Source organism: Amblyomma maculatum, chromosome 1 (assembly GCF_055883805.1).
Source record: "Amblyomma maculatum isolate TAMU_Amacu chromosome 1, ASM5588380v1, whole genome shotgun sequence".
NCBI lineage: Eukaryota > Metazoa > Arthropoda > Arachnida > Ixodida > Ixodidae > Amblyomma > Amblyomma maculatum.
This window is the reverse complement of record NC_139344.1, coordinates 180,171,025-180,184,278: the sequence shown is the minus strand read 5'-3', so window position 1 is coordinate 180,184,278 and position 13,254 is coordinate 180,171,025. Positions and strand designations below refer to the sequence as shown.

At 48.8% G+C, this 13,254-nt stretch overlaps 1 protein-coding gene and 1 pseudogene across 3 annotated transcripts; both read right to left on the bottom strand.

Moving 5' to 3' along the window:
• Nucleotides 1-258: 258 nt before the first annotated feature.
• On the bottom strand, nucleotides 259-3,342 carry LOC146205023 (uncharacterized; annotated as a pseudogene).
• A 5,523-nt stretch (nucleotides 3,343-8,865) lies between these two features.
• LOC146205022 (uncharacterized protein C18orf19 homolog B) lies at nucleotides 8,866-12,766 on the bottom strand. Of its 3 annotated transcripts, none has more exons than XM_084589696.1 (3): nucleotides 12,624-12,766; nucleotides 11,469-11,790; nucleotides 8,866-9,300 (listed from the first exon to the last, which is right to left on the bottom strand). In XM_084589696.1, exons 2-3 carry the CDS (start codon nucleotides 11,594-11,596, stop codon nucleotides 9,045-9,047), a joined length of 384 nt encoding a protein of 127 aa, XP_084445822.1. In that variant the 5' UTR covers nucleotides 11,597-11,790; nucleotides 12,624-12,766; the 3' UTR covers nucleotides 8,866-9,044. The 3 variants fall into 3 exon arrangements, with proteins under 3 accessions (XP_084445822.1, XP_084445821.1, XP_084445820.1); XM_084589695.1 differs by having other exon boundaries at nucleotides 12,534-12,674; XM_084589694.1 differs by lacking the exon at nucleotides 12,624-12,766 and adding an exon at nucleotides 12,216-12,496 and having other exon boundaries at nucleotides 8,867-9,300.
• Nucleotides 12,767-13,254: the final 488 nt, after the last annotated feature.

Below are 13,254 nucleotides of genomic sequence, written 5' to 3'. Positions count from 1 at the left end.
TCAAGTTTCAGATATCCTGGAGACGAAATACATCAGCTAGAAGTTGGAGCGTTCGCGCAGCGCATTCATAGAAAACAATTTGTGCGTCGCATAAGGCAATCCACGCATACTGCGGAGCAACAAAAGAATTAGAAGATTTTACTTCTTGCGAAACATCAAACCGCCTGCAATGAAAAGAAAAGAAACGAACACGCGCTGCGTGTTTGCTGTGTTAGCAGACACTCAAGTAAACAAGAAGAACTAATTTATTGAGGTCGCATTAGGAAATTAGGCGGATGTCAGTCCGCAAGAAGAACGCGCCTGGCGAACTCCGCTGTTGCGATGCGTGTCGTTCTATAGCTCGGTCCAGCTTCGACTGACTCTCTCGGTATTCACATTTCACACCTTCACATCGTTCTTCCCACGGTTGAATCCCTGGTACCGGCACGTACACCAGTCACACACACGTCAGAGACGGCTCGCCCTCTCTCCTCACGTGATCTTGCTCTACGGTTTCGTGTGCTGCGGCGACGGCCGTGAGAAAGTTCGTTTTAGCCTTGGCTGGGCACGGTGTCGGATAGCGGCGTCAGCGTTCGATGGTCAAGGTAAACAATGCCTAAACGGGCGCTTTGGTCGGCGTAGTCGGCGTAGCGCTGACACGACCCTCCCGAATTTGCGCCTGTCCTCAGGTGCAAGCATTTCGGGGAGATGGCATAAGCTCATTAGCGACGAGGTCGCGCTCCTTGTACCTCCGCAGTTGTTCAACGTTCACTGTTTTTCTGTTGATTTTACCAGGTGCGTGGTGTAGCCTTTCTATAACTACAAGGTTTGGCTCGATCACTTCTGTAATTTCAAAGGGGCCTTCGTAGCGCGCGTCAAGTGTGTTCCGTGCGCCGGCTTCGAGCACGACGAGATCTCCGGGATGAAATTCTGGGGCCCGTCGCCTTGAGCCATATCGGGCGGTTGATTCTCGTTGACTCTCGAGAAGGCAGTCCCTCGTTTCCGCACGTCCCTTTGCTAGATCGTGGAGTCGCTCCGCTTCTTCGATCTCGTTCTCAACTGAAGCGATGTTGAGTTCTCCGGGAATTTTTGGGTCGTAGCCATGCATTAGCCAGAAGGGGCTGTAGTTTCCGTGACGGTGTTTGGCAGCGTTAATAGCGAATGTTGCTTTGGGAAATTGCTTCTTCCCTGCACTGTTGTTCTCGATGGTCTTCTCGTTAAGCTTGCGATAGTCGTGCACCATTCTTCGTGGGGTCGTTGGATGCATCGGCTGGTCCACGACGATTGTTGGAGCTCCGTATTCGCTCTCGCTTGGCCGTATTATACCCTTGGCGAGGTAGTCTTCCACTTGTTCTCTGATGAATTGCCGGTCGGCTGGAGAGCATCTGTATGGTCTCGATGTCACTGGCACACTGTCCCGTAGTTCGATGCTGTGTTCGGCGTGGGGACACATGCCAAGAGTGTCCGTTTTCGACGTGAAGGCCTCATGATGCTTGTGTAGGATAGATCTAAGCGCATCCTTTTCGCCAGCATTACGTGCTTGGTCATTTTTGATACCGCGTCTTCTACCAGAGTCTTGAAATCTTCGTCGGGAACGCAGTCCTTCGCACTGAATCGCACAAAGCCATTATCGTAGGAAGCAGGCTCTGCGCCTTGCTGACAGAATGAAACTATCAGAGCCTCTCCCGTTCTTTGCGTGGATTTCGGACGCTGGGTTGACGAGCTCGATGACGCATTGGCAGTTTCGGTCACTTGCACAAGAGTCACATCATTAGTTGGATGGAAGGTCACATCCACGTTGGCGGTGCGGCGCCAGTCGGATCCGAGGATAAGGTCTATAGATTCCGGCAACGGCGCGACGACTACGTCTCGGAGAAGCACTTTCGTTGTTCCCACCTCAACACTGAGCGTTGCCGCGCGTGATGGATTAATAGTTTGGTTTAGGACCTGGATGGACTCCGTAGCGTGCCGGGCGTGCGTATCAATGTCCGCGCAAAGGGCCTCTTCACTCAGAACTGACACATTGGCTCCACTGTCAATACAAATCTTGAGCGGCCTGTTGTTTACGCGGCCCGTAACGATTGGCAATGTGCCGCCGGTGGAGTGCAAGAAACAGTTTGCTTGCCTGTTGGGTGGTGTGTCGCTGTTGGCGCTGTTGAACCTGGCAGATCGTCGCTGCTCCGCCCGGATGGTAGCTGCGGTTTTGGGTTTGCTGCATTCTCGGGATAGGTGGCCGGTGTCGCCGCAGTTATAGCATGACCTTGCGGTAGGCTGTCTCGACTGCGTAGGTCTTCGGGTTTCGTGCGGCCTGCCGTCATCTGGAGGAGCGTTGGACACTCCGCTGGTTCTCCAGAGTTGACTGCGTTGACTCGTTAGGCGGGGTCGTGCGTCCTTGTCGTTGAAAGCGGGCGAAGTTGTCGTGAGGCGTCGCGAGTCAAGTGGGGCTGCACGGTCGATCAACTCCGTCACTGTAGTGCAACACTGCGCTGCAAGCGGATTCGCCCAGGTGTCGTCTTCTATTCCACTCAGTATTAGGGAGATCCTTTCCTCGGTGGCGAGTGGGTACGGCGCCTTGTCGAGGACAGAGTTCTTCGAATACATGTATTCCACGATGGATTCGGACGGTTCAAGGCGTCGTTTCCCTTGGAGGTCAAGGAACTCTTGCATTGAGAGATTTCGTTTGAAGCGGGTGGTGAAGGCTTCTTTCCATTCGGGCCACGTGTTGCACATTGTCCCGTACGAGCTGTGCCAGTCTCTCGCAGCTCCCGTTAGACGTGTTGCCGCGCTAGCCAGCGTTAGTGACTCCGTCCAGTGCGCTAGAGCAGCGATGCGCTCCACTTGGGAAATCCAGCCGCTTACACTTTGGTGTGGCGATCCGTCATACAAAGGGATGGCGGATGATGTGTCGCTCGTTGAATGGATCTGCACTGGTGCCGTGGGTGCGGGAGTCCTCGTCAACGCGTTGGCCAGCTGTGCTTGCGTGGTGGCGATCATGGCTAAAATCGCAGCCATATTCGGTCCTCCGTCACCAATGGCATAAGTTGGCTTTATCGGTATCGGTATCTCCGTAGTTGCAGCTCTTGTGTCGTCAGCTGGAACTTGAGCGGGTGGTGGGCTTGGTGCAGAACTCGTAACGTTTTGCGCTGGCGTTGGGGCGTCTGCACTGACGTTGCCGCCCCCGTGCACTCCAGGTGCGGTAGCCGTGGTCGCCTGGGCAAGCAGCATTCGGACAGTTCCACCTCGGCGCGTAGCTCCTTGATTGTAGACAGCGCCTCCAGGTACGCCTGCCTCTCGTAGTCGTTGGCAGCCTGGTTTAGCGTTAGCGTGTCCATATCTTCGGAGACTCGTCGACCAATGTTGTCTTCGAGGATTCGTGAGACTAAATCATCCTTGCTTCCGGAGCACGGCAGTTGTCTTGCTTTCAACTCGTCTGCAAGCTGCTTCTTCGTAGCAGTGCCCAAGCGGTTGCGGTCGACCGAGGACAGCGGAAAGTTGACGGTCGTTGAGTCGGAGCGAGTCGAGAGTGTTCGCCGTTGAGCCGCTGCGTCTTCAGTGGTTGCGTCTGACTGACATCCTGTCGACTGCGCCATGTTAGCAGACACTCAAGTAAACAAGAAGAACTAATTTATTGAGGTCGCATTAGGAAATTAGGCGGATGTCAGTCCGCAAGAAGAACGCGCCTGGCGAACTCCGCTGTTGCGATGCGTGTCGTTCTATAGCTCGGTTCAGCTTCGACTGACTCTCTAGGTATTCACATTTCACACCTTCACATCGTTCTTCCCACGGTTGAATCCTGGTTACGGCACGTACACCAGTCACACACACGTCAGAGACGGCTCGCCCTCTCTCCTCACGTGATCTTGCTCTACGGTTTCGTGTGCTGCGGCGACGGCCGTGAGAAAGTTCGTTTTAGCCTTGGCTGGGCACGGTGTCGGATAGCGGCGTCAGCGTTCGATGGTCAAGGTAAACAATGCCTAAACGGGCGCTTTGGTCGGCGTAGTCGGCGTAGCGCTGACAGCTGCTTATCATGCGGGGCCATATAGCCAAACGTGTCTATCGAGCTTTCTCATACGCGAGAGCAACGTGCAGACGGTTCAGCGAACGCACGCAGAGGTAGGGATTTCTGCGTACGCGAGCAACGTATACGCAGTACGCAAGAATCGTGATGCGTATGACGCATGCGCAATAAGCAGCACGCAGGCCGCCTACGTACGCAAGGGTTCTGCGTATGCTTACGTACGCAGTACTAAAACTCTCTAATAACCGCAGTGTCTAATAAAATGATGTTATTTCTCGATTTTTAATCCATGCAACAAAATGCAATCGCTTATTTCTAGTCGATTCTTAACATAACTTCATGGTGCGACTGGGGGCGAGTTGCTTTTGAGCCCACGTATGGTATGCAGCTGGGCCAACGGACGTAAGCCACAGTTGCAAGCCAAAGGGCCCCCTGCACCTGATTGACGGCTTTAGATTTGCTTCGTTCCGTCACCCTTGCGGTCACTTTCCTCGCACTATTCGTTCATTTGACATCAGCTTTGTGCTACTTCCCTTTCATCTTACAAGCACGAGGGGCTTTAAAAACCATGGTTTACATCCACTGGCCCGACTCTCGACTACACAAAGCCAAGCTGCAAATCGCCCGCAGTCGCACTGCGAAGAAACCGACTAGGTTCTGAACCCTCGTATTATCATAAAAAACTTGATTGTAATTTTTCTTCACTTTTCTTTTAGAGCGCAGCTGTTTGGCTAAACAGAAGCTTGGGCAAGTTTTTGGGCAAGTTCAGCGCCCGTTACTGCGTTTCGCGTCGTCGTCGCCGTTGTCCTCGTAAGCACCTCCGCAGCCGGGGCAGCGCGCGCTCCTGCTGCCACCGTTCGCCGCTGCGTCTACCATACCCCCCCCCCCCTCTTCCTCCGTGAAGGCGACCGTGCGTATTCACGGATTGCTGCACGCACTCCTGCCGCCACCGTTCGCCGCTGCGTGTACCTCCCCCCCCCCCCCTCTTTCTGCGTGGCGGCAACGGTGTTCTCTGTGTTGTGCCCTGACTATACTATAGCCCTGACTGTGACCTCAGTGGCCCTCCCAGAGTGATCGCCATCCCCCTGAGTGACTCCTTTGCTGGTCCCTCCACCGGCTCTCTCCTATTGTCCGCCCATCCAACAGTGGGCCGACCTTCAGTGATCCGGTCTTCATGCCTCGCGCTTATCCCGGCGCTCAAGGCTCACCGGATCCTCTTGCCCTTTACCTTCCTTCCTTGCCACTATCCCAGTCATCCTCCCTTCCTTTTACGCCCCTCCCCCTTAATTCGGCGCAACGGCGGTGATCCCTCATACCTGAGGAGACAGTTGAACGCGCCGATCCCCCTTTTCTTCCACAATAAAGAACCACTTCTCTCTTCTCTCTGGTTGCCGAAGCGCCGGCTCTGCATCAGCGGATCACGGTACGTACATCCCAAGCTGAAATGCAGAGCCACGTTGACTTGACTCGCTAGCGGCATCAGCAGCATCAGTCAGTCGTTGCTCTCTTCGCCGCGCAACGTTCCTATGAGCCTACGCGTTCCCTCCCGCGACCTCCCGATAACTTAATTGCCCTCTTCGCTCCTCCTCCAATTCCACCCCTGTGCGGCGGCAATCAGGCAATCAAAGTGCCGGATCGGTAGCGGCGGATCTCGATATGTACACCGCCCGAGCCGAAACGCATAGCCGCCGCCGTTCGCCACTGGGAACCGCCTGCCTCAACGTTGCCTGTAATTGTGCATGTCTTGCTCGAATTCTTTGCCTGAATCGATCGAAAAGCTGAAACAGCTGATAAGCTGCGCTCAAATTTCGCATTGGAAAGTAACGTAATCGTCGGCAATTTTTTTAGTCTGTTTTTCAGCTAGAGTTGATTACAGGAGGACAAACGCTGGGACATTTTCCCGCCGTAGCAGAGAGGCGCTGCTCAAAAATTCAAGCGGTGCTCCGCAACTGCAGGCCCGCATAAAAGACAGTATTTCGTTAGTATTGATCGCTTCCCCACCTGCCATGGTATTAGAGAGACTGTAAGTGTTTTCGCGAAAAGAACGCTTTCAGATCCTCGTGAGAAATGAAACCTCTAAAATAGCAACAGTGACAAATCTGAACGCGGAAGCAAAAACATAGGCATGCATGTGGCTGCAGTCGTTTCGATGACAGCGTGCACAGATTGTAAATACTTGCAAATTTCTTATAACTGCTTGTACGTTTTGTGCATATCTGGTATCATATGCCTCTATAAAAACAATGCATATATCTATACCCATGATCAGGCAGAACGAGAGGAAGAAGATGGCTCCCACAGTAGGAGCACTGAACAAGGGTAGAGGGGGAAAGGCTCAGTTCGCAGGTCGAGCCAACGTTTCGACAAGTGGACATGTCTTCGTCTGGGCAAAGCGATCATCAGAAACGAAAAATAAAACGAAGGAAATATACATAATTAAACGTTCTGGTGCATCCGTGGTGCTTTTTATCGCTGAAGTTGAAATTAGACTAAAACGCGTTGAAAGCGTTCGTGCAATAATTATTGGCTTACGCTTTATTTTCACATCTTTTCATTCAGTTATGTGTTCTTGCCATTGTCTTCCAAATGTGTGTTTACCGACACATTCCTATTTCGAATTGTGTTAAGGAGTTATGTGGCGTGCGTCACATCTCCCGGCCTTTAATGAAAACTGCTGATGGCCAATAATATAAGACGATGTTTCGCTCAAGTCACTTCGTTGACCAATTGACTTTTAAGAAAAGTGATTTTTGCGCATGCACTGTTTCTGATTAGCAGCCGTAGGAGCTTTAAGCCATCGCTACCTTAGATTGCGAATTAGAGCGGAAACTAGGCGGCACTTGACGCTTTTGCTTCGTAGATATATTAGCCAAACATGATGTCAAAATCGGCTCGTTTACCATTCACACACATAGACTGATTTCTGAAATGGCGGTCAGTCCTCATTGTCGTCTGTTGCCCAGGACTGATGACAGCATAATTTCCTTCTTAGTTTTATTTTATGTTTCTGATGCTTCAGAGGACCTGAGCACGATGCTGAAATGCCAACTTTATCTTGCGATTTTGAGCTCGTCTTCTCCTTTGCTCTTTGTTGTTTCGAGGGGTACATACCGCTACAACCCAACATAGCATCTACAAGCCCATTACAATACTTGTGCGTAGTCTGCGTCTAAGTTGCAAACTTTCAGATTGTGGATAAATGCGCAACCAGCTGGAAAATAAAATTAGTTGAATACTTGCAGTAGCGAAAATTCTTAAACAGCCGAACAGTTAATTAAGGGGAGACGCGAGTTTTAGAACATGCGAAAATCAATTTTGAAAAACAAAAAAATCATTTTCGATACGTTTATCCTTTCGAGCACATCCACTCAAATTATTAACGCTGAATTCGGTCACGAAATACGATAAAATCAGCTTTCAAAACGGCACGGCAGCCATGAAATGCCCTTCGAAAAGGGGGATTTTGTTCGAAATTCCCGCGCGCGCTGCGGGCGTTGTTGTTCCGGCGTTACTAACCGCTATAGTTCACAATACTAGCCACTACTAGCCACCATAGCGTTACTAGCGTATGGTGGCTAGGAAACTAGCGTTACATAGCGTTACACCCGGCCGATTGCCGCCATCTTGGTAATATTGGGCCTGGTTCCGCGCCGTTCCGCGTCTCCCTGGCTGGCGTCATCAGCGCGTCTTTTTTTTTTTTTTTTTTTTTTTTTCTTGCTGTTTTGCGTTCGCCGCCGCGGCCGCCGCTTCATGCGCGTCTCCGTTTGCGCTCGTGTTTCTCGAGGCACTGCTTTGTGCAGTTTTTGTAGCGATCGAGATTCCAGTAAACAGTAGACTGTAACCGCATGCATGCAACGAGCCTTTGGAAGCCGTAAGAAACGGGCATGGAACAAAAACCAGAAGACGCCGGCCACAATTGCGTGCCGTCGTTACAGCCGGTGCGAGATCAACCATGCTGCCCGATGACACCGCGGGTTCAAATTACAGCGCGAATTGCATCCCGGATCACGGTACACTTGTTGACGCCACGCCGCGTACTACTCTACGGAGTGGTCGGCGCAAAGTCCGTTCTGTCGGGAAAGTCCGCGACCTAAAGAGTTTCACCTAGGCGTGAGCACGGAATGCGATGCCAGTACAGAGTTAGTGATTGTGGACATTTTCCGCACACGAAGCGCGGAACCTGCGGCAAAATCGCGAAGACGTGAGCGGTGAACCGCTAGTGTGTCGCAACGGACCTCAACTGTAGCTCAGCTCGCCGATCGCTACCGGCGCGATTATTCCTGCTTTTTGTCGCGTACTACTCTCACGCAGCGCTTCCGCATATTTTATTGAGTACCCACCTCACGTGCATATTGGTTCTTCTATTGTGGCAGCTCAGCCATGCGCTGGCGTCAAAGTAATATATCGCGCCTCGCCTTGCGGCACAGCCGCGGCGGGAGCCGCGCGATCAGCACACACAAAAAATCTGCAGGAATAGCTAGCATACTTGCTATTCATGCTTAAAATGAAAATTCCCTGCAGAATATACCGTGCCATTTTCCCAGACTTGGCGAAAGTTTTCATGCTTTCCCTCACATTTTCCTGATTTTTCCCGGTGCAATACATTTGACAATTTCCGGTTGCTAGACACCCTGAAATATTGGCAGTGCCGATGAGAACAGATTTTCGCATAATGGAAATGGGTTTTCACACTATCCGCTCTCAGATCTCTCCTCCCACAAAACACAAAGCCCCCTGTGCTACATTTCCCAAGGTCATCCCTTGCTTAACGTGGCTAGGCAAGAAAAACGTCCCTTAGTAAAACATTTTCCTTCATAATGGCTTATTCTCGGCGAATAACTTTGTCACAAAAATATGCAATATGCCTTGCCAACACAGTGAAGGCTAAAATGAAAGTTTCCTTTTTTTATTTCAGGCTGTCACAGCCATATCACTATTTTTCAACGAGCTTTCAATGTCAAAGACAACAACTGCACTCACTGCAGGCCATGATGCCATTTTGACATTATTTAAAATCTCCACAAAGCAGTGCAAAGGGCTACATCAGTCACTGTGGCTTCATCTTGTCTCGCAGCATCTGTCTCAGCTTGCCACTTGTTGGCATGGGTTTAATGAGACCTCGCTTTACAAGCACCCGGATAGCTATCGATGTGCCTCCAAGCGTAACAGTGTATCGGGCTGGTGTGGCCAACTTGTACATGGCTGATGCTGTGGCAATGTAGTTGAGCCCAGATTTCCGCAGAGGACTGATGACAGACTCCGGAAGTCCAAGGAACTCTAATAATGGGACAACGTCAACACCACTGCACACAGAAAAAGTAGAAAAAAGAAAGTATTAAGCAAGGTAGCACTGCAGCTGTGATCTCAGTTGCTTTCCACTGTAATGCACAATGTGGACTATATGGCACCAAATATCAAACAGTATTTACAAAGGCACAAAACTTGCGAATTTAAACTTCACTGCTAATCATTTACTGTTAAAATAGAGCATGCATTCGTAATGGTTAATGTATGGCTTCACAAATGCACACCACATATATGGCACCAAGACGATTATTAACAGCAGCACATGGAACATGATAATCTTATGGACATATGCACAGTACATTTTAGGACAAGAATGCTAATAAAGGCCCGATTTTAAAAGCACAACTTAAAGTAGTAATAGCATAAGGCAATGTTCCTTGTCATTGCATACGACACTGCCTTCGCTCCTCGTTGCCCCTGGTGCATGAACCAACGTGACTATGTAACACAGCGGCGCACTATCAGTGTTGCTCTGTTGCCAATGTTTTATCGTTTCGGCATAGGAAGTACAATTATGCTATTATCCCCTGCTTTTATGACAGCATAAATTTTAATAAAAGATGTTATGAGAATTCTTTTAGTAATGTATCACATTTCCAAGGGACACAGCGCTGTACCAAACTACACTCCGTGATGCAGAGGCTTGCAAGAAGAGACTCTCTCGCTTTTTCGATAATAATTACCAATATTAAGCCTCAATGGCCTCCCTTGTCCTTTATTATCCTGCCAAGCTTTCTCAATAGGCCCATATGCACAGCTTAGACAAAGCGAGCATCTGCATGTTCTTTGCTCGAACTGCACTAGGACAAATTTCATTCACAAAAAAAGCCAGAATGGAAGTTACATATGCCCAAAGCATTCTGCAATTGGCTGGCTCGGAAGCTGCTTCCGCGTGACAGACGAAATTTCTGTAAAACCAGAACCGTAGCGTCGTGACGAGCAGCAGTGTTTTGACTGCCCTCAGCCAACCAGACAGTGTGTCATCAAGAATTGGCACCTCATGCGGTTAGCACTTTAAGAATGGCAAACTGAACTGTTAAACAATCATGAGAAAGACTTAAGGAGGTAGTGACAATGCAATTTCAAAAGCAGTACACACTAATCATTTTTAATTGTGAAGTAACACTTCCACATATTTGGCAGTTTTGGATCATTTGCACCATAGTACTGCATTATTCAAAGAAGCCAATCTCATACCAACTAAAAATAGGTGCAACTTTAAATGCTACTGCAATGAACACTTTCCAGGGTGCAAAATAATGGTTGATTAGTTTTCTGCAAGTTTTAAGTCTGAATAATTGCAGTTCTAAGAATAGTCAAGTTAATTCTAGAAGCAGTTTCAAAACAGATGCTTGAATGCCCCCAGCCTACCTCCACGTAAGTGGCTGCTACTGCTAGAGGTGTATGCTAGACATAACCACAGCTCCTAATGACATGAATGACATGAATATGAATAATGCCATTTTTACATTTAATTTCCCCTTTACCAACATCTGGGGCCAAGCTCAGGACTGCTCTTGAGTATAATACCCCTGTCACAAGGACAGTTTCGATCCTCATTTAACTCGATCTGCATTCAACTCAATGCAGATCGAGGTTGTCACACAGCAACTTTCAAGTGCAATCAAGCTCGAGCCTGCTTGACTTCAAGCTGCTTCCTCAATCGATCTAGAGATTTCAAGCACACTCGAAAGCGGTCGTCGACACCCTCGTAGCGCACGAGGAAAATTTCTCAATGCTGATTGAAAACACCCGCGTAACGTGAGATGCTTCAATCCTTCTTGAAAACCTCAATGCAGATCGAGTTCAATGAGAATCGAAAGTGACCGTGTGACAGAGGTATAAGATTATCTCATTATCGACAATCAAAAGCAGCCGCAATGCAGGCGCTGACTGTGAACCTATCTTCAATCAATCAATCTTGTGACTCTATATTGTCATGATCATAAAACATTTAAACACTGGAATTCATGAATCAGAATAAAATACACCATTTGCAGATGAAAAAAAAAAATAGTACATGCAGTTTCCTTATTTCTGTTGCTTTCTTTCTTTCAATGCACCTTTGCTGTCAGAAAAAAAAAAAAAAAAAAATGTGTTCAAGTGGCGCACATACAGAAGGCATGGCAAAGACATGGTGAGGAGATCACTTCTTAGCACTTACCATGTAGCTAAGTAGAAGAAAGAGCCGAACCAGACGATCGAGGTCGCAATGTGCACGGGCAACATGACATACCAGTATTCTTTGAACATTTTCTTGTACCGCTGAAATATGTTCAGCTTTTCCTCCATAACTTCTTCCTTCTTTGGTTCAGCACTGGCTTCGATTGGACTGGTAACATCTTTTTTAAAGTCTGCTCGTGCGTCTGATTTTGTGCAGTACTTTGAAGAAAAACTATGCGTACAGGAGATGGAGGATGGTCTTGCGGCAACAGCACAAGATTCCAAAGGGGTGTGCTTGACGTACGCCTTGTGCCATCGAAAATCTGGTGAGGAATATAAAACAATAATGTACATGACCAGCACAGAGCTAGACAACACAGAGCAACAAGAAAAGGACCCATTCTTGTAGGGATTAGTTTGTAAGAGGTACAGGGGCATCTTGAAGCGGCTTTTATCAATAAATCAGAAAGCCCAGGATATTTCATTCTTTTTAGACACATAGCCGACGCAAAGCCTGCAAATATTTGCTCCACAAATGGAAAAGGAAGCGCAAAAGCCCCCTTTTATTTTTTTCCACTTATGGCTAAACCATTTCTCCACCGGTGTTAGCCATCTCAACGACGCTAAGCATATCACACCATCTGTAAAGCAAGGAAAGTTTTCCGTCGTAGTAGAAGTAACGAAAGAACGCAGAATTATCACGCCCACTAACACCTGCCCAGTTTTGGTCGCGAAAACGTGCACTCACAGGGAAGTAACCTGGTGGTCTTCTGCAACGGGACGTGCCGCAAATGTAACAGTCGCGGTAGACTGTGCGATGAAACTTCCACTCTCCACAACAAACTAAACGTAGCTGACATAGTGGCGATAACTACTGCAATAAAAATACGTTCACACGACCATCTGCTTCCCCGAGACCGCAAAGCAATCCCCGATAAACATGGGTTTAATAAACACGTGCTAAATGCTATCCTTGGCATGAAAAGTAAGCAGAAGAGGCAACGAAATTACAAAACAAAACGATGGAGGACCTGAAGCCCCCATACGTTCTCCGCGTTTTGCTTACCTGCGCTCAAAATTTTTGTTAAATTCCCACTTATACTAGCCAAAACTGAGCCAGAAAGTTTTCTGGATAAAGAAAATTTTATTTACTTACTACCTATCACGGATGATTTTTGCTACGTACACGATCCTGTCTTGCTGTTCTCATCATCATCAACATTTTCTGCGATGTCAAGTCGAGCTCGGTCAAGCCGAACCTCTTCCTAGATGGCATCCTCCAGTCCATGCGATGGTCGTATCGGGCTATCGGGTATGGTCCTAAGGATGTACCGTCTTTGCTAAATGTAACCGAGCAGTCCAGTCAGCCGGTACAGCAAGTGCTGGGGCGAGCAGCGGCGCCGCGGTCGCCGTCGGTTGCTGCTGGTTCACAGCTATTTTTCCATGTCCCAGCTGCGAGTGTAGTTAGCTGGCGTAAGGCTGCTCCCTCGCTATCTTGGGATGATAAAATGTAAGCGGCTACCATGTGCGGCGTCCGATTTCGTGCGTTTCGAGCGCTGTGCATAGCAAAACTCGCTCAGCATTGATTTTGGGCTGGCGTCGTGAAGCTGCCCTCTTCGTTGAATGCATTGCGTGTTGAATCCCAGTACACAGCTCCCGTAGACGAAGCGATTTGGAAGAGTTGTTTTTGTTTCATTTTGAATGTTAGCACAGTGAGACAGGACACGATAGAAACCTCGGTTTGGTTCTTCCTAGTCTTCGATGATGACGCTTCGCTGAGCTAGAGA